Consider the following 22,555-nt stretch of genomic DNA (forward strand, 5'->3'; position numbering starts at 1 on the left):
TTAAGGTTGATTTAGTTGGAATTATTATTAATTAGTTTATCATGTTTATAATTTATGGTAATCATTATGTTTGAGTTTCCTCATTTATATTTACATTATGTTCAGTTTATTTATTTATTTAAGTTACCTTTATTCGTAATTCATGATTACTTCTGGTATTCCGTCCACTACATCCAGATGATGTTTTCATTTATGTTGACCTCTGACCTCTCTCGTTCATCTCTCGTTCATCTTTCGTTTACTTTTGATTTCACAACATTTGTTTTGCTGAATTCTTAGTTAACCAATTGCATAGTTTTCGTTTCATTTTATTTATTTGTATTGGGACTCCAGGAAGAATAGTGCATATTGTATATCACTAATTGAGATCTAAATAAAACAAACAAACAAACAAGGGAGAGATCTAGAGGAGCGACTGCAACAACTACCGGGGAATTTCACTACTCAGGGTGGTCGGCAAGGTATATGCGAAAGTTGTACTAGTCCGTTTACAACGGCTTGCTGAACGTGTCTACCCCGAGTCGCAATGTGGATTTCCACCAACAGATCGACGATCGACATGATCTTCTCCCTCCGTCAGCTGCAAGAGAAGTGCAGGGAACAGAACATGCCCCTTAACATAGCATTCATCGACCTCACCAAGGCGTTCGACATGGTTAGCAGAGACGGTCTCTTCAAGATCTTACCCAAGATAGGCTGTCCACCAAAGCTACAGAGCCTCGTCGAATCCTTCCACACCAACATGAAGGGGACAGTACTGTACAGTGGCAACCTATCTGAGCCATTTGACATACGCGGCGGTGTAAAACAAGGCTGTGTTCTGGCCCGCACGCTCTTCGGGATCTTCTTCGCCCTGCTCCTGAACCAAGCCTTTGGAACAGCAACAGAAGGAATTTACCTCCGCACAAGAACCGACGGCAGACTCTTCAATCTCAACCGCCTCAAGGCCAAAACAAAGGTAAGGGAAGTTCTGATCAGAGATCTACTGTTCGCTGATGACGCCGGACTTGCAGCTCACACAGAGCAGGGACTCCAGTCCTTCATGGATCGCTTCTCCAGGGCATGCAAGGACTTTGGTCTGATCATCAGCCTTAAGAAGACAGAAGTGCTGGGTCAGGATGTAGAAGCACCTCCAGCCATCACCATCGGTGACTATGAACTGAAGGCTGTGAACCACTTCACATACCTCGGATCCACAGCGAGCAGCAATCTCTCCTTGGACGGGGAGATCGACAAGAGGATTGGAAAGGCAGCAACTACACTCGCATGTCTCATCACTCGAGTGTGGGAGAACCCCAAACTCTCTGTCGAAACTGAGATGGCCGTGTACAACGCATGCGTTCTCAGCACACTTCTCTATGGGAGTGAAACGTGGTCGACCTATTCCAAGCAGGAGAATAGGCTAAACGCCTTTCACATGAGGTGTATGCGCCGTATCCTTGGCATATCATGGAAGGACAAAGTGACCAACACCGAAGTGCTGTCCCACGCCGGCCTCCCTACCATGTTCACCCTGCTCAGGCAGCGCAGACTTCGCTGGCTAGCTATAGGCCACGTCCGTCGCATGGAGGATGGCCGAATCCCTAAAGACCTTCTCTAGGGAGAACTGATCTCAGGAAATAGACGCACCGGGAGGCCACAGCTGCGATTCAAAGATGTCTGCAAGAGGGACTTGAAGGCTCTAGATATTGATACGGAGCACTGGGAGGATACGGAGCACTGACAGAAGCTTTCACAGGAGATTTATTCAGCATAGAATCAGATTATCCATACTACACGTTGCAGAATGCCCTGCAAGAAGCATTTAAGTGTATCCGATACATGTTTGTTCATAACAGCACCTGAATTTACAGATTCAACTGTAGCGTTACTGCACACTACTAACCGATATTTTGAATACGATTCACATGCCAGAAGTAATAAAACAGCATTGCCTGATGGTGAAGTTGCTTCCACACTTAGTGTGTATATGTCTATGAGTAACTAACATACGTCTGTTCTTGCAAGAGCTTAATGGTAATACAAAACTAACATGTAATTTTGAGCTTGTATCGGTTTATTGTTTATTGTTTATTGTTTCTTCGCATATGTACAATATAAAAAAACAAAGAGAAATAGAGTAAAGAATACATGCAGGAGAGGCCAGAAGCCTATACGGCTTTTCGGGGGCCTCCCCTAAACTACTCAAATGGGATTTTTACAAAATTATATATCATCGAAACTAAGAAAAACTAACGAAAGAAGAAATTGGAATATTAACATGAATCCTAATGAAACAAATGAAAAGAAGAGGAACTACAAAGTAAATTATGAGTTGTAAACATAATAAGTATTATAATGAATAACAATTTATAAAGAAATAGGTCAAAATTATACAAAAATAACAATCATATGAATTATTTTGTCATCAGATACCAAAGGAAAAGTGGAAAACAAGGAAAACAAACAAATCAGGAGAAAGTAATACTTGGATGTTCTATGACATCTATCTTTAAAAGTTTTTTGAAACTAGGTAAAGACGAGCAGGACTGTAGAATTTGGCTGAGATTGTTCCATACGGTGGGGCCTCTAAACATTATTATATGTTGTTTTTGAGTAGTTTTTGTCTTAATTGATCTTAAAAGATTATGTTGTCTCGTATAGTGGTGATGGATATCTGAGTTGAAATTTAAAAGACCTTTGTATTGTTCAGGTAGGGAAGAGCTATTATGGACAATTTTATGGACAAATAAGGCAATTTGAAATTTATTGATGTCAAATACAGTCATAACATTTAAATCACGAAACAGAGCTGCTGTGTGTGCTGTGAATGACGCATTGGCTGCTATTCGTACAAAGCGCTTTTGAAGGAGGTAAACAGGATTGATGAATGTTGTGTACGTACTACCCCAAATTATGTTGCAATAAGTTAGATAAGGGTAAATCAAACTGTAATAAAGAACCATAAATATGTTTCGTGACAGCAAAGATTTGACTTTTCTAATGATGCCTATGTTTTTGGAAATTTTTTTGCAAACAAAATCAATTTGGTTCTTCCATGAAAGTTTCTCGTCTATAATTACGCCTAAAAAACGGGTGTGACTTACTTGATTGATAGCATTGTCATTAATATAGATCCTAGCCTTTTCTTTATCGTATTTCTTGTTCCTTCCTACAAAGATAATAAAATTAGTTTTTTTTACGTTAAGGGACAATTTATTTGCCTTGAACCATTGATTTATCTTATACAATTCATTATTCATAGATGTTACTAACGTGTCAAAGTTTTTGTGGGACATAAATAAGTTTGTATCATCTGCAAATAACAGAGCAAATAATTTATTTGATACTGATGCCAAGTCGTTAACATAAATTAAAAACAAGAGGGGACCAAGAATGGATCCTTGTGGTACGCCACATGTTAAGACATTTTGGGAGGAAATATTATTTCTATTAGAGACGAACTGTTTTCTGTTAGTTAAGTAGTCTTTTAGCCAACGAAGGGCAGAGTCGGTAAATCCATAGGTGAATAGTTCGGTGCAGACAGAAAATGTACAGTCCTGATATTCTGGTATTCCAGGATTTCATCTTCTATTTGTCACTCATTCATTACCTTTGCCAATACTTCATTCATAAATGAAACACATTTGTTGCATACAATTTTACTGCGCAAAAACTTGTACACCGCGCCGGCAAACGACAGTTTTTTTCAAAAACTCTTGTTTATGCAGTGGTTAAGTTTGGTCATCTGTAAGTGGTTGTTAAGGAGACGTACAGATGCACATGAGCAGCTAGGTGAGCTACCCTGTCAGGTAGGATGCTCTAACCCTATCCTTGACCAATTCCCGCGCCAGGATAGGCGGGTACTTGTCGGATCCGTCCAGACATTTAATCTCTGCGTCACTGTCACAGTGGAGGAAGAAGGCCAGGGACCGGCGAACACGCCTCCTCTCCTCTCCACTCTCAGGCATCACCACCCGGTGTCTCTGTACGGAGATCACAAAACACCAGTGACTTCAATCGAGAATTATAAATGTTTGCATTCGTTTCATCTTTTTCGATGGCAACAACAGGCTCTTGCTGAGCTTGATTATAAAGCTCTGCTTTCAGAATACATGGAAATAGGTTTTATAAGTTGAGTGGGACATCATACATGCTCTGTTTTTTTTTCTAAAATAGGTAAAAGTGACTCAAACTGCTGCGGTAAGGAAATGAAAATGCAAAAAAATGAGAGGTACAGGTGCATAGTATAAAAATGTATCACAGTTTTCACAAACAATACACCAGTTAAAGTTAGGTTTACAATTACATTGGTTGAAAACAATTAGTTAGCGCTGCTTATTCCAACAGACGCTACGTGGCCATCGTAGCAAAACCATATTTTTAATTCATCATGTCAAGAAACTTTTGATTTCGTTTACAGGGATGACTAATATGGTATATGAACATTTCTTACAGTTGATATCAGTTTGTCGGCTGACCACCTCTGCAAAGTGTCCGCAATATTGACCAGAGCGGTGTCCGGTATCGGTTTGGCAGGAACATACTCTCCTTCAAGATTCACCACCTGGTAACGTAACATGACCAGTTTACGTCCGATTTATTCAAAACGTCTTTATCTTAAAACTGCACGGACAGAGCCAAATTTTAAACCCATGGTCAGAAATATCAGCTCTTCTAAAAAGAAAATGCATGGTCTGTAAGTATTTCTCCGCCTATTTAACGCCGTGCGAGCATGTATTTATACTGAGGTATATGATGAAGAATTGTGCTAGGGTAACCCATTATCGTCCACCTCGGTCTTTTCCCTTCTAGCACTGTGCTTGAAGAACATAGACCAGAAAAAAATGCACAGTAACTGTCCAAAGTAGTCTGCAGACAAATGATAATAAAATCACTATGTCTGTCCGGCCACTTGCTTAACGCGATGGAAAAAAAGCAATGTTTATCTGTAAATTCCCTCCACATGCGCGACACGTGGCGTTCACGTGGTAAACGCATGGCCATTATGTTTTGCTGTGCAAAAATTGAAGAGATGGCTAAGGATCATACTTATGATGTTCTTTATTGCTCATGAGAACAGGCTTTGGCATAATACACCGCGACATGTGGACATGAGCCAAACCGGACGTAAATAGGTTCTGCACGTAAATAGGTCATGTTAGGTTACAGAATTTTGAATACATTTATTTCTCTTTCTTGTTGCCGTGCAAACATTTGAACCAAAGGCACATCCAAGAGCTGTCATGTTATTGAGCATAACCGTGGTGTTATGATTAGGGCTCCAAACTGTACATGTCAGCAGCTATAAACTAGAGTTCCACGAACACATACCTTCGCCAAATAAGTGCCTTTATTCAAGACTTCAAACAATCATATATGCTATGGTGGTCCACCATAAACATTTCAAGATTTCCATTACCTCCAGTCCGGGGTTGTCCTGAAACAGCAGGGACAGACTACCGATGTCAGTGTGTTCTCCACACCGGACCTGATTCTCTTTGACGACTTCCGGGACGGGGGGTAGCGGAGTGACCGGAGGATAGTGCCGTTACCACCCTTTCCGACGTACTTGAACTTGCCCAGGACACTGTCGACATCCTACAACATGCAAATATCCCTTATTCTACATTCCATCATATACCGAATATCAAACCCGGTCATGTATGCTGTATCAAGATCATTGTGGGTCGCGGATGACTGTTCAGCTGTGGTCAGATTTATTACCTTTCTATGCAAACATACGTAAAGTATAACAATAAAAGTCATGTTTACGTTCAAACCAAGTGGAGCCATATGGACGCACGTACCTTGATGGCCAGACCCTTAGCTATGAGCTCCATCAGGCGCATGCTGAGCACATGGCATGAGTTGTAGAAGTTTATCATGACCGATTCAAAGTCTGGAACCTCTGCCGGCCACGTCTGAAGAGGAGGGAAACTCACCTGTTACAGAAACCTGTCAGCGGTGATCTTGCACCACTAACAAAAGTTTGCAAAGAAATGCCTATCAACTAGATAAATTATAGCAGAACAAGACGAGAGAGGACCACTTCATTCTCAAGGAAAAAGACGAAAGACGAAACAAAGCTTTCTGGTCCATAATGCAGCCATGATTGACAGTGCGTTTTTAATAGTGGTGAACAAGAAAAACGCACCTGTCCCTCGTCAAGCGGAGGCATGATGTTGAAGCATTCTTTCAGGTCATTATGGCGACCCTGTCCGATCACAGACAAGCTGTAGAAATAATAAGAGGAAACGAAAACCTGTAAAATTCAAAATTTAGCCCTGAAAGAGGCAACTTTCTAATTGCTTCTGATCAAAAATACATATTGAAAAGATTTTTGACATAGATTTAAAATAATACAGGTTTGCGATAGGTTTTGCTATGGCAAACCTGTATAACTACACGTTGTGTGTACATGTCAATGACTGCATGGGTTTACACAAGCCGAAATTTCAACTCAGGACTTATTTGTTCATAGGCATAAAACATCCTGCACTCCGCACAAAATTAAAAAGTACATGTACTTCCTGGCGCGCGGCGGAAATGTCCCCGACAACTGAGCCAACCATTCCAATGCTAAAACCGGATGTGCGGTTCGACAGTGTCATCACAAACACAAGGCCACCCAATACAAAACCTAGGTAATTACTTTTCTCTCTCCAGGGCCATCCACCCGCGCCGTGGCGCTCAGCCGTCTTGTCCAACGGGCGCGAGTATTTCTCTTTCACCGACTCCGGTTCTAGATAGAATGTATCGGCGACATCAAAGGCATTATATACCTGGAAGAGAAGTTAGTAAAGCTATTCTGTTAATCAGCAGTAACTGCGACCAAGTTTGTTTTCCTTCACCCCTAAAAAGTTTTAACCCAATCCAGACTGGGCTTTTTGGGCATTCCTGGGACTGGGGGTGTAGTTATGGCGTAATTATGACGTAATTGATGTGATTTTATTGGCTAAAACCATATAAATGGGAAAATCCCGTAATACCTTATGGTACAAACCAATCATTTAAAAAAAGGATGTCTTATTGATATTGAAGTTTGCCAAGACTTCTGTTGTGAATGTTTACCGCATTGACGTAACATTGACGTCATAAATTGACGTCATATGTATTTAGCCATCCCTTGGGATCGGCAATCTTGAAATTTTGAACATGCATTTCTTTCGACTTATAAACCCAAAATACAATAAAAATGGACTAGAAATGTTAATCTAAAGATTTTTGATTAAAGACGATGCTTGTACTATAAAATCACCCAATAAATTCGGCTAATGGAACTACAAGTTCAGTCTGCTACTGACTGTCGAGATATTCACATCAGTGGAGGCTTGGCTAAGGCAGTAACCAAACATTTGCATAATTTATGAATATTAAATCATGAATGTTAAATTAGATTACATATGATGTTAATAATATAGGAAGGCAATTGTGGTTGAGCAAGAAAACTTTGAAATATCATTGTTTAAGCCGAAATTAGTAACTTTGGTCAAATATGCCTTTCAGAAACCCGTTGATACAAAAAATGATAAATTTATATATACTATTATCATAACGTTGTTGCCAACTAAATTCTAGGAAAAGCCGCCAAGTTTGATGGTCTTAGCGCACGTCGTTCGCCAGTTATACGACGTCAAAGTTGGCAGGGCACTTTAAGCCACCACACCTATGGAATGTTTGCATCCACGTGACTATGGACTATTATCACATAGCCAGATGGCGTCGACCAATCAGAAGCCTCCATTGCCCATGTGTTAAGGGGCCATAACACACCCGGGTCATAACACACCACTTATGACGTCATAACACAACCGTTCCATTTTGTAGGGGGGTAACCTTTTTTAGAATCTTTTTCTTAACATATTTAAAACAAAACCTTTATCGTCTTAAAATTAACAAAACCGTCTTAAGATACATTAAAAAGGAACAACTTTCAATTTAAGTGAAATCTAAATGGAATGACTAAAAACAATATTTTTCATACCCCCGTAAGTGGAACGACAAATTTCACCTTGGTCCGCCATTGAAACCGGTTCCGATCATGGACGGAGCTGAGTACCACAGTTTTTCGTCGAAGAACTGTCAGACGCTGACTTAGAGTCAGTTTTCGGGTCATGGGAAGCTGGGGAAGACGCCCAGAAACATGCTGAAGGAGTTGAGGGGCGAGAAACTGACGCAAATTTGCGGAGAGGAGACTCGGGAGCGAAAATAGGCTTGGATTCCAGGCTTACGTATTTCCCCAAGCTAATCTTGACAGACATTCACCCATGAAGCCGCCGTAAGTTTCCTCAGTTTCTGACCAGGGGGACCCCAGGAAGGTATGTTCACGTTTCTGAGGGTTTTACCCGGCGAAAATTAAAAATATTGCCGGCAAAGTGATGTCGCCTTGTTGAAAACAAACGTGACACGCACTAAACACGCCCCCCTCCCCATAGCCCAAGTCACGTAACCTCCCCGAACCGATGTGTTGGCATCGAAAAAATTACGGTCAAAATCGCCAAAATTCTTACAACTTTCTACCTACAAGGATCTCAGCCCGATACGTGTACGCTTCTGTGGGATTTTTTCCGGCTTGAGCAAAAATTATCCGGGGAAACTACGATTTTCTTACCACAGCCAACTAAGCGTTTAACAACCGGGTGTCAGGAATTTTGAAAATTGAACTTACAGAAATCTACAATTATACCGCCCGATATGAAGTCTACGTGTCCACAACAATAAGACAAGTTACCGCTTGTTTACTTTGGATTATATGAAGATCATATGTACAATTGATTGATTTTATATGTATAGTACTAAATAAAGAATCTATGCATTGTACAGGAATTTGTCTGTCTTATATGGGTCAGTTTGGATAGGCTTTGTGGTAATAACGTTAATGACCCGCCTGTTCCTCGGTGTATATATCTCATAAAACCACCTCGTTCGCTTCGCTCACTCGGTGGTTTTATTCGATGGTTATAGCACATGACCAGGCGTTATGACACCATATACACCTCGGGGCGGGTCATTAACCCTTAATTGTCAGATTATATCGGCTATTGATAGGGGGGTGTTAATACCAAATACCATAATAGCCGTGATTTTCTGATGCAACAACATGTTTTAAGCACCCCTGTGCGGTTGTTTTGAAATTTTCGTCCCAAAACCCCCCTCTACTCTGAAAATTACTTTTTGTACCCTGAAAACGGGTATTTTTTGCCAACATTCAAAGCTTCTCCACTTTTGATTAAGTATAACGTAGAAATATGTTCATGATGGTCCCTTCAATGGTGTTTCATGTGGCATGCCATACCGTAAGAATACTTCAAAGGGCAGGGTGTCAAGGTCATATTAGAGGTCAAAGGTCACGAAAACGGCCTAAAATGCCTATTTTTTTCGCAAAAATTCACAATAACCCCACATTTTGCTACGTTCAAGGTAGAAAAATATGTTTGTTATGGGCCCTTCGACTTTCCTGTGGTATTTCATGCTTTGAGAGTACTCTGCATTATAAACAAGGTAAATGTCAAGGTCATATTGTAGGTTAAAGGTCATCAAAACTCTCCACAACCACATGTACCGACCCCTCATCTCTGGTATTTTCTCGCAAATATTTATGTTTTGGGGATATTCTAATCTGAATAAGGAATTACATGGGAGGTTAGTAGGCACAACTTACGATGTGCGTTATAGATATGAGAGTCACAGTCACACTTGTCATTCTGAATAGGAAAGGCCATACTAGCTTAATTGAAATCGTTTTAACTCCTTAAGCCACGGAATTACAAATTGTTTATATATTCTTTGCCAAATTTTACAGCATCACCACTTTTGGTCTAGTACAAATAAGTATATTCATGATGGACCTGTCAAATTATTCCGTACATTGTAGAATGAAAAAAATAATGTCAAGGCCATATTGTAGGTCAAAAATTTATCAAAATACCCATTAACTTTTTGTCAAAATTCATACCATGCCCACATTTGGTAAAATCTGTCCCAAGTGCTCTGCTATCTGGTTCCATAGTGGGTTTCCCCAGCATCTTTGCGACTGTTAAAGCCGAATCACATTAGAAGCAAAATATTGCAACATATGCATGTGTCAGTGATTCCCGCCAAAATGTGCCATTCTGAACATAATGATGGCAAATTTAAATAACATCTACATATTGCAGTATTTTGTCTCTAAAGTGATGTGGTTTTCACTCAATGACAATTCTATTCACCATAATTGAAGTTTGGCAGGCCCAACACTTACAAGGTCAAAAGCCATGAACGAAGATGAAGGCTTAATGGTGTCTTGTCACTTAAGAATAATAGGGATATTAATGCATGCTTTATCTCCATAGCCTTGGAAGGGCTGGGGAAGTCCAACAAACCAGGTCTATGCGCCTGGAAAGATTCTCGCCACTTAAGTGTAAGAAACCACTGGTTGTTCTGCAACACATATAAAATCTTGAAAGATATTGGCTGCAGAAATTAGGCCCTTCACATAAGCGTCCTCACCAATATGAATCGGTTCACAGTCCGAACAAAGTGAGAATTTGTCATTAACGAATGAAATGGAAAAGCTGTTGGCCAATTCTTTGTGAGAACAAATCGGGAAGGAAATATAACCCAAAGAAATATTTTTGGTGCCAAGATGGGTGAAAAGAAAATGTAATATTGTTGTATTCCGTGCGTAATGACCGCAATGGTCACTGTAAGGAAAAGGTCTATAAGAAGTTGGAGCGAACAACGGAAAGAAAGAATGTGAGGGAAAAGCCCAGACCATGCAGAAGAAGGAGAAGGAACGGAAGGGGGCTGATACAGCATTGGTTGGGTCAATATACAATGAAACTATGGAGGAGGCTATGACGTATCACACAAATGATGACTATGTAATTAGCCTGGGCACTGTACCCCACCATTTGCAGATGCGCTAGACAGGAAAGGATATTCTGGACCTCATCCTTTCAGAAATTTCAGTTAATGATGACAAGCTCAGACACTGCTCTTTCCCCAATTTCTTCTGAGACAAGAGCGAAATCTTGTGTTACTGAATGAAAGACCTTTATTGCACATTTATGCTTAAAGCAAGCTAAGTACAGGTCATGGTGATAAGCAGAGGAATACATACAGTGATAGTAACAGCCCTGAATGCTTGTACCGTTGCCATCTCAACCGTCATATCAGAGGAAGACAAAGTTAACCGGTTCTATCTAAATATCTTTAAACTCAATCAAATTAAGATATGGTAAGGTCACCCGTCTGTCTTTGGCCGAAATGTCTTCAGTTCTCAAACTAAGGAAGAATGAATCTGAAATCTGCTCAGGTAAAGGTGAAGGTAATGGCATCGGATGGCTGAATGGCTAGGCTGGTGGACACAAGATCGAGAGGTTTGAATTACAGTATTCCTGATGAATGATACTTTGAAAAGACATTTTAAATGACTTTTCCTCACCCAGGTGTAAAATGGATACCTGGCTTCAGTTGTGGAGGTAAAAGGCAAGGGAAGGATAGGCTTGACCTTCCAACACCGTGCCAGAGATATAGTGGATAACAAGCAACTGCCCCTACGGCCGCAGAAAGGCTAGTGGACGTATGCGTGGCTATCGTTCCCTTAATGAGCAAAGGACCTGAGCCAAAACATTTTGAGGTACCCAGATTCACAGTTTACGTCCGTGCCTTAGTTAGAATGACGTTGGTGGTTTTGTATCACCTTTCTTTTTATTTATTATTATTCAAAGAACATAACAAGATACAATAAGAGAACCATCCAACAATAACTGCTCATATACAAATAATAAGAAATCAGATATAATAACAGTCACCGAAATTCGGTAGTGATAACATAATTCATCCAACAGAGATAAATAATGTAATGTAACTGAGATTAAGGGATTTCTTACATGACAAAAATAACAACAGAAGTTTAAATGAAACAAGAAATGAAGCTAATAAACCAAATATTCAGCTGCATAACGTACCCCACTTCCCCAGGTGCTTGTCCAATTCGTCTTTCTTCAGGGCTATATAATACTCTACCTTGTAAAAATGGACGTAGTTGAGAAAAGACTCAAAATTCAAAGCACTAGATTTTCTACATCTATATATATAAATCTTAGCTAGTAATATTATTAAATTTTCAATGGGGGGAGTTCCAGGGTACAAATTACCAAAGATAACATTGAATCCATTTAACAGTAAATATCTAGCTGTTCTATGGTAATACCAGGTTTTCCCTTTGTTCCAAAAGAGGGTTAAGTTCGGACATTCCCAAAAGACATGTATGTACGATTCATCCTCTTCATGACAGAAAGAGCACAGTGGGGTATCTATACATTTCCAAATATACAACAGCTTATTTGTAGGTAAGAACTTATGCAGAATCTTATACTGGAAAAATCTAGTTGATGAGTCAATAGTACACACTACACAACATCAAAGAGGTGTATGCTTGTTTCCAGGGGATGGGAGTGTCAAAGAGGTACAGCCATGATAATTGCACCTTGTGAGAAGTATCAATAAGATTGTTACATATCAAAAAGAAATTATACATACTCTTATTAATTTCTATCTGTTTTAACCATCTATAGTTCTGTGTTGCAGGGATACATACTTGGCCTGGAGAAGTATCACATAAAACTGATTTCCATTTGTTGGGAATGGCAGAGATTAATTGATTATATCTAAAGTAATTACAAATTGTTCCATATTTTGTGCAGAATTCATTATAAGACATGATATCATTTATAAAAACAATTTTTCGATTGACAAAGGCATTAAATATGACCGGTAAGCCTTCAATAAGAATATACGACGCCAAGTTTATTTGATGGTGTTAGGGTTACGAAATTGCCATATGTCATTTAAATCAAATTTACCTTCTAGTTCAGAAATAGAGTCATAAGCTTTAGGGTGATATATTTTATTTGTTCCTAGTCTATCTAATTGTGGGTTTTGTACTGTATTGAAGTCTCCAGTTATAACTAAAATTCATGTGACTCAGGAAAATTATCTAGTTCCTCCAATAAAGTAGAAAAGAATACTGGGGAATCCTCATTAGGGGCATATATACTAACTATACAAAATCTAAACTCATCCATTGTTAAATCTACAATAATAAATCTTCCATCAGAAGCAGTTTTGATTTGGTTAATAGATGGATTAATGTTGTTTTTAAAAAGAATGGCTGTACCGCTTTGACTGGAGGTTCCATGAGAAAATAACATGGATCCCCCCACTCATTTTGCCATCTACTCTCCTCAGATAAAACAGAATGGGTTTCTTGTTAACAGATAATTTGGTACGGTTTATCATTTAACCAAGTAAAGACCCCCCCTACGTCTAATAGAATCACCTAGACCATTACAATCATAACTACAAATCTGTACCTCCACCTGGGTCATGGCATCTGGGGGATGTCAGGAATACTGGAAAGGCATCTGGGGGAATGGTGCGCAGCAAAATCATGATGACAAGTGAACCAGTGTAAACAAACAAAGTTAAATAAAGGGTGACAAAATTCATAATCAATGTGATAAAATGATTGTCAAAACTAGAGTCCATTCCAAGTCAGCGCACGGATGTTTGTTGCCATTCTTTAGAATCAATCTGAAACTTTTGTAAGTATTTGTAATCCATATTTCATAGTTTCCAAACAGTTCGAAATATGTTTACAGTTTCTAATTGTTCTCACATTGTCGTGGAATATTCAAAATATTTATGGCACTGAGAATGATATTTTTGATACTTTCTAAAGATTGATTACATCCCCCTGCCTTTATTTCGGATTTTCTATCTTTTTTCGAAAGTAGAAAGTCACAATCTGCTGTTAATTGGTTAATAGCATCCAAAAATAGACGGTTGAAAGGAGTGCCGATACCCCGCTCTGACGGCGGATGGGGAGTTAAGTAAACAAACAGTTAATTTCTGCCTCTGTTAGCAGCACAACAATCTGGAAGAAACATTATCAGTGCCTATTCACTGTCTTATCTCTCCACTTCAATATTAACCAAACCTGCAAATCTTGCAGAAACGACCCAAATGCCACAGAAGTAACAGAAAGCACAGACAGAAGTTGTAAGTGGTGACAGTAGCCTGCCGCGCCGCCCTCCCCACCAACACTGCTAGAGAACATGTTCAACTGGGACGTTAAAATAACTGCAGTAACTCGGCCAGGCCCAGTCCAAATTATGAACGCCAATCAGCCAGCATGGAAAACATACAGGCTTTATTGTTAGCTGAACAGTGTAAGATGAAATCCTCTCCGGTGGGATTTGTTTCGGAACTCGTGGGAAGTGTTTTTCCCATGTTGTTCGGGCAGACGGCACCAGGCTGTTTCTCCCGGGGAAGAGTTGATACACGTTGTCTAAAATATCTATCTTTCAACGTATCTTGATACAGTTCAAGATTGGAATTATAAACTCTAAACATTACTGTAGTATTTGTGTGACGTTATTACTGCGAACTTTCATATTTATAATTATTTGACAATAGTTTCCAAGGAGTTTCCTCCTACACACAGAATAGACTCTCCCAAGAAGGCAGCTGCGTTAGAAATATCGCAACATAAATCTACGTCCTTTTTTGGTGTTTTCTTCCAGAATCTTCGTGATTTTGTCGGTAAGAATCCCTCTTTAAGATATAACACTATCTTTCAGTTTACAATTTACTGGTACCACGGAGAAGGGGAAAGCGTTTTGCTTGCAAAGAGCCTCCCTTGCTTTGACAGCAGCCAAACTTGTTTGATTGATAGATAGCTCCCCTTTGCATCGTGCCGATTATGGCTAATTCGGCGTAGATGAAACAGTTTTTGCGTCTTGCTTTCGGCATTTTGACCACTGTTGGTTCCTAAACGTTTGTAAGATCTTGTAACGTTTGCTGGCCCTTTAGCAAAACTACGGTTGGATTGTGCTTCAAAATCCAGCCCGATGTCCATAGACAGTGTCACGCCACAGTGCCGTCCTGCCCGGTCGGCGGTCCACGGCCGATACAAAACATGCTTTGGTAGGATTAGCGGCTCGTTACGGGGGGCAAATGACCCATATCTTTATTTCGAATTGTTTCGAAACTTGACACAAACCAATTTATATTTCAAATTTGTTTTGACAGTCACTTTCAAAATGTTTGCAAATTTAAAAAGAAAACTTGTTAAAGATGGGATCTCATATTTACTTTTTTTTAACATTTGTAAATATTTATAACAATCTATAATCATATAACAATAATTCGAAGATATTACAAATATTATTGAAAAACCAGTGTGGTGACTTTGAATGGACTCTATTGTTAACAAACAAAAGTACATAAATAGTAACCGAAACAAAGTGCGAATGCGAAATCCGGATATAATAATTCATTAAACAAAGGTTTAAAGAACTAATGTTCAAAGAAAATGGATGGTTTACATGTATGAGCAAACAAAACTCAAGTATAACTCAGATGGATGGTTCTCATAAAAACAAAAAATACAGGGTCACTACTGCCCTGAGCTTATCCTGATTCGGCAGCATGTACTTGTGTGTGTGTGCGTTCAATATTATACATACTTTTTCCTTAATTACAAATATATATATACAGAGAGCATGCACACACATACAACAAAATGATAATAATTTCAACCAAAATACAACAAAGGGAGCGTAGCCAAACCAAAACAATAGATGTTCAATAATCATTTGAACCGAAGCATAATGGGGAGTGCCCAAAAATCATAAAATCAATTATAAACTCATGAGTTAAACTCCTAAGTAAGTTTAACAGTATATAAATCAAATGGAAACAGCATTGCATGAACAAAGGAAAAACAAAATCTTTCTCAATCAATCAATCCTTCACTCATCCCCAAAAAAGACAGGATGGATGGCGATAACATTTTATTTCACATAAATTCAAAACTTTCTATACTGTGTTTACCTTATGCTATATGCCTGGTTATGCACTTAATATTACAATACTTTTTACACTTCATGGATTAATATAAACATTGTCACAGTACAATATACCCTTTGATCCATGAACAAAACAGAAAAATCAACCTTTCATATACAAAAATATAGTGTTACCTCTCCCTTGATAAGTTTATACATCAAAGTACAGTAAAGCATGATATGTATTCAAAAATTCAGTCACCTCAGAAAATACAAAATTCAATATCTCTTTGTTCTAGTAATTAAGATATCAACAAGAATGAAGTGACATAATAATAACTGACATAATAATAACTGTGCCACTGTCTCTAACAGTAACAACAATAGCAGTGACATGATAACTGTGTCACTGTCTCATACTAATACACTATAAGCTCAGACAATACTGTCAGCTCAGACAAAACACAATTCAATATCGCTTTTAAATATTTGTTGTAGAGATTGGAATGTGTGGAACAATAATAACTGTGACATAATAATAATTGTGTCACTCAATACTACTAGTAAACTTGCTTAGCTGTTTTGTGTTCTGTAGTGTGGAGCAAAATGTCAACGCCGTCCACCTTTTTGAGAGTCTTTCCATTTACAATGAGTATGGCATATGTGTCTCTAGGTGGTACTCGGATGAAGGCTCTCACCTCCTTGTTCTCAGCCTTGGCTTTGGTGATCTCGTTGTCTCTGTCTTGCATCAGTCTGGACCGCGCCTGCTGGACAGGTTTCGGTAGGTGTTCATGTACTGCGAGTCCTCTCTTCTTGTCAGCTGCGAGTTTCCTCGACGAATTCAGGATCAGTTCCCTGTCCAGTAAACTCACCAGCCGCACCAGCATGGGTGGGTTGGGTTGGTTTTGTGTCGAGGGAGAGAGTCGGTGGACTGCTACTAGGGGTGATGTCAAGTTATTCATACCGAGTTTGGTCGACAAAAAACTGTATACAACTTGATCAGGGCGTTCCTCTCTATGGTACGGCAAGCCACGGATAATAATATCTGGTTTCATAGAGTATCTTTCAGTCACAAGTGTAGCGCGAACGCGTTCCCGTTTCTCGGCATGTACATGTAAGGCTTGCTGTAACTCCTCAATGTCTTTGCTTTGGTAATTGACAGTATCTCCCAAAGCGTTGGTTTTGTCTCGAAGTCCACTCACCTCAGTCGCCATTTTCTCCAGCTTAAAAGTCACAGTTTGTATCTGCTCTGACAACTCGGTTCGGACCGACTTGAACTCCGCCATCACTTCATCATGCAGAGACTTGTTCTGGGATGATAACAGCTGAACCAGTGGGCGTAATTCCGGTGAGATGTTGTCCAAACTCACAATTTACGTCCGTGCCTTAATGTGTTAGAATGACGTTGGTGGGTTTGTATCACCTTTCTTATTGTCAATGACCTTCATTCAAGTGTGACTGTGACCATCATATCTATGGTGCACATAGTAAGTTGTGCCTACTAACCTCCAATATGATTTTGAATAGACTAAGATGGCCCCACAGCATGAATATTTGCGAGAAAATACAGGAAATGGTCCGTACATGCACTTTTGGAGCATTTTTGTGACCTTTAGCCTACAATATGACCGTGACATTGAATTTTTTTTATAAGGAGAGTACTCCCATGGCATAATATATCACAGGAAATAGGATATAGGAGGTTCTTTGTACACAACCAGGTAATCTCACCTGCTGACGTTTCGGTATCTATCAGACACCTTCTTCAGAGCTTCTGACTGGAGTGCTGTTTCTCACCGCTATAAGTAGCCGATGTAGGTGGCGCTTTTGCGCGCGGTGAGAACACTGTCCCAAATGCGGCTGAGTTTGTATGCCCCCTCGTCTCGGTTCATCACCGGTGCTGTCTTCCTTATCCAGACCGCCTCCTTAATCCACCGGGTGCGTCTGTTGTCCTCTCTGTCGATGACCTTGGCCCCCTCCCAGTCAATGATGCAGTTGTGTCTGGCAATGTGGTCAGTGATTGCCGATTTCTTGTCTACTTGTTGTGCTTGTCTTTTCTGTGACCTTGTGTACTTTACCACTTCAATGCTGTCGGCTTCTTTCTTGTGTTCGTCCAATACAAACTCAGCCGCATTTGGGACAGTGTTCTCACCGCAAAAGCGCCACCTACATCGGCTACTTATAGCGGTGAGAAACAGCACTCCAGTCAGAAGCTCTGAAGAAGGTGTCTGATAGATACCGAAACGTCAGCAGGTGAGATTACCTGGTTGTGTACAAAGAACCTCCTATATCCTATATTCTACCAACCTGATGAAATTATTTTCGGATATCACAGGAAAGTCAAAGGTTGCATAACAAGCATCTTTTTCTACTTTTAACATAACAAAATGTGGGAATATTGTGATTTTTGTTAAAAGAATTGACATTTTAAACCGTTTCGGTGACCTTTGACCTATGATATGACCTGGACACTCCACCTTTTGAAGTGCAAATTACTCTTACAGTATGGCATGCCACATGAAACACCATTAAAGGGACCATCATGAACATATTTCTACATTATCATTAATCAAAAGTGGCGAAGCTTTGAATATTTGAAAAAAAAACACCCGTTTTCAGGGTACAAAAAGTACTCGATTTCAATTTTTTTCACATGAATGTATTCCCAAGATGTGGGAGCATAAGAAAATCAGGGCTAAAGTTGAATCTGAGCATTTTCGTGAATTAACACCCCCCCCCCCTTATGAGAGAGTGACGACATGTCCATCATATATTTGAATTTTTATGTTTTTTATTCTGCGTTACCTCTGTGAAAAAAGAAGCCGTCTAAAATGTTTGGACGCCGTCTAAGAGCGTTTTAGTGCGTCGGAGCCCGTCCCAGGCCGTCTGTCCTGTCAGAAACGGCGGCGGACACGTCGCGCGCGTTCAGGCCGTCCTGCCCGTCTGTTAGTTGGACGCCGGGGCGGCCTTCCTGGCCGCTGGAAACGTCAGAAACAGCGTCGGACGGGGCTATAAAATAATTATTCACCCGACGCTTCCGCCTGTCGTCATTTCTAACGTGTGAAAAGCACGTTTTCAGCTTCTGCACATGCGCAAATTTGAGCGGTAGTTTCGATTTGACCGTTAACTGTTACAGACCGTATGTTCAGTCAGTGCTCGTTTTGCTGTATTTGTTGGCCCATTTCATGGATTTCGCGCACTTTTGGAGGATGCAATTTACTTCTAAAAGCAGCTGTATCTTTCTACAACATCCGGGGTTTGGTTTTATTCCGGTGACTGAGTTTATATCGCCAAACAAGACGTCGATTGTGAGAAGAATCATGATAAGAACATTGTTTGCCGTAGCGGGCCCGCCGCTGAGATCTTGGTTTGAACAAGGAGGTGGTTCGAAAGTCAACAAACTTCCGTCGGCAGAAAAAAGGAATATCACCAAAGAAGCTGAGTTTTATCAAGCTGGCTGAGTTTATATTAGCGGAGACTGGTAAGTGAACAAGCATTTCATGTTGATGTTTCGTTACAATGATACAAAGGCAGATCATTTCCGACGAGGTCTCACGGTGCCCTCCCCACTTACGAAAGAAATGATAAAATAGGATGTTGCTATTAAATACCACGGGGAAAAAAGGCACATAAGAATTGTGGAATACCTGTTTACAATATCTGTTGTTTTAATAAACGATGAAGATGCTGTGAAAATGTATATCTAGACAACAGAAAATGATTTCAACCCACCAACACGCGGCACGTCTGGCAGAATCTTACCGCCCTTCCGACTCCGATTACGGGGTAGCAATTATCAAACTGAGGATCTTGTTTGGACCCCACAAAATACAAATAACATAAGGATACTGTAGAATACATATTTAGAATATTTCCTGTCTTATTTTTAGACTGATTGTGCACATTCATGAGACAATAGGGAAGATCAAAATTTTTTCAAAGAATTTGCACCCACCCTGGATGACTTGCGCCCGTCCACGTCAATCAAACTTTCAGCCGGCGCACGCAGTCAAACTTCAAAGGCCGGATTGAATTTCACAAAGCTGCGCCGCTGTGTTAAACAATGTTTTTTAACCGCGGAGCAATGTTATAAGAAATTCGTTTAATTTAGCTTCCAGTCTGAGGCCATGGCGGCCGTGGGTGGTCTACTACGCCAGTCTGGCTGCATATTTTGTTGCCCCAAGCGGCCATAAAAATCAAAACCATGTCCGGACGCCGTCAGAAACCGCGTCTTAAAACGGAGCAAGCATGCGCACAGCAGCCCGGATTAGCACCGGAAAATTGACGCCGTTTGCGCCCGTCCCTGGGGGGCCCACGCGGACGCGGTCCAGGACGTCTGGGACGTTTTCTACGACGTCAACGACGCCGTCAAATGAGCCAATCTAGACGCGTCCGCGTCAGAAACGCCGTTTGCGCCCGTCCCCGGCGTCGTTCGGCGCCCGTCCCTATCGTCCCCGGGCGGCGCCTGCAACCCGGCGGGGGGCCCGCGCGGACGCCGTCCAAGACGTATGGGACGTTTTCTACGGCGTCAACGACGCCGTCAAATGAGCCAATCTAGACGCGTCCGGCGTTTTTCAGGCCGTTCAGACCGTCCAAGACGTGTCATCAAGAGATTTACAACCCGTCCAAGTCGGTCTGCAGTCATAATTCAGGACGCATCGAATTTCAGTGGACGCCCGTCACAGACGGCGTTCGGCCGTTTGGGACGGTTTCATTTTCACAGAGGAAAACCTTTTGGTGAAGGTGGGCGAACCTATATGGGATCGGTCTGTTGTGATAAGACGTGTATACCTTGAAAGAAGAGATTCCGGTATTCTTCAAGTACACGAAGCCCACGGTGCTGAAGGCGTGTATGAGCTTGTCCGTTAGTGCTTGTAGTTCTGCCTCCTTCACGTTCTTATTATCCAGGCTGTAAGCCGAGAAGTCCACAACTGGGATGTAGCCACTCATGTTTACTGTAAGAACAAACGTTGTGAAACAAGGGCTTAGACCCTAAGCGGGTTTCTCTCACAGTAATGGCGTCGCGGTTAGCCGGTACATCTAGTCATTATTTACAGCAGATTACAAGAGCTGGGCACGATCAGAACAGTTCTCGTTTGAACCAACTTCTGCGTGCATACACAAGTGACACCAGGAATGAAAACAAAACTAGAATGATCGCAATAGAAACGATGAGGAATATGTCAAACGAGACAATGATATGATGTGGACAGATAGCAAACAGGCAAAGCTGATATTTCACAAAGTTTGCTCCTTGCTTTTGACCAGGAACAGATCTAGAGGGCAAAATGAACTTGATATCATTCAATAATCTCGTTTGATACTTGTATTGTAATATCAATTTCTATATTTGAAAACAGATTTTTTTCTCGCACCACACCGTTCAAGACTGCATTGCTTTCTAACATATCTAAGAGGGCCTGCATGGGGGAGTAGTGATTACGAATTACGCAACATTTTCGCCGCCGATTACGAATAACGATAAATTCTCAGAACTAATTACGAAGTACGTTAAATTATGAGGCTTCCCAAAAGGCTTTAACACTTAACACAAGATTCAACTATCTAGTTCTGCGTCAAAACTATTGAAGATGTTATGTCGAAGCTGTTACTTTTGCGGACACCTCCTTGCGAGGGGCCTGCATAGGGCGTCTCGAGAACGCTCGACGCTAAATTCTGGAGCTACGTATGACGCTAAACATTTAGTCAGCCTCTCTACGTCCTAAACCTAAATTCGTAAGTCAAAACTCACACACTTAGCGACTGAACTCTTAGCTTGCATCAAAGCTGGTGATTTTTAGCATCTTGGAGATAACTCGAAAAGCACCTTAATTCAGTTCTTTGTATTAAACGCATGAGTGATAATGACCAAGTCTAGACTGGCGTGAGGTCACGCACAATGACTTCTGCATCAAATGGAGTCTAACCTGGTTTTCAACTTATAATACGTAGCACTATTGAACTACGAACTTTCACGTCACATCTGACATGGGAGGCCACATTTGAGCCCGATAAACACCACGGCTTGCTTATGAATGAAGACATTTTATGGTGGAAATGTCTATTTTAGTATATTTAGAAATAATAATGTGAGTTATAGAGGGACCTGTGCTATCACATGAATTGAAGTTCTCCCAACTCCACTCCAACGTATTTGAAGGAAATACGGTCTCATTGCACAATGTCATGGCTCTTCCAATGGCAATATGGTATCCTGACGTGCGCTCTTGTAAAAGACACTAATTTTGTGCGGCAGCGTTCAACCAAATTGATATAACAAATGCACTGACAGTGACTGATAATCTGGTCACGTCCATTACCTACGAAACCAATTACCCCACCCCATTCCTACCCCACCTCGACACGTATATGTATTTTTCCACCCGAATAAATAACTTTCGAAACAACTTTTTCGTAACTTTTGAGCATAACGTGTGGCAACTGAAAACCAGAAGATGCATTCAGTGCGAGAAAGCCTGTCAGAAAGCGTGGACAACTGTTCTTGTCTTTTTAAACAGAGTGCGCAGCAATGACAGCACATGCCGAAAAGGTGTAATAGTTACTATAATATATACACTAGTATATATATACTAGTATATAAATTTCTATGTCGCAATGCAAACATTCCTCAGAGATCTAGAATTTGTGCAGAATGTATTCCCACCTGTGAGGCACAAATCGGACGATCCGCCACGGTATTACTCCCGCATGAAATAAAGTAGAACCTGTCTGGTCGC

At 40.6% G+C, this 22,555-nt stretch overlaps 1 protein-coding gene across 1 annotated transcript; it reads right to left on the bottom strand.

Moving 5' to 3' along the window:
• Positions 1 to 2,332: 2,332 nt before the first annotated feature.
• LOC136423174 (uncharacterized) lies at positions 2,333 to 22,555 on the bottom strand. The gene is made up of 8 exons (XM_066411231.1): positions 22,483 to 22,555; positions 20,610 to 20,773; positions 6,635 to 6,764; positions 6,137 to 6,215; positions 5,790 to 5,903; positions 5,402 to 5,580; positions 4,436 to 4,546; positions 2,333 to 3,965 (listed from the first exon to the last, which is right to left on the bottom strand). Exons 3-7 carry the CDS (start codon positions 6,652 to 6,654, stop codon positions 4,540 to 4,542), a joined length of 399 nt encoding a protein of 132 aa, XP_066267328.1. The 5' UTR covers positions 6,655 to 6,764; positions 20,610 to 20,773; positions 22,483 to 22,555; the 3' UTR covers positions 2,333 to 3,965; positions 4,436 to 4,539.

This window comes from Branchiostoma lanceolatum, chromosome 17, assembly GCF_035083965.1.
Source record: "Branchiostoma lanceolatum isolate klBraLanc5 chromosome 17, klBraLanc5.hap2, whole genome shotgun sequence".
NCBI lineage: Eukaryota > Metazoa > Chordata > Leptocardii > Amphioxiformes > Branchiostomatidae > Branchiostoma > Branchiostoma lanceolatum.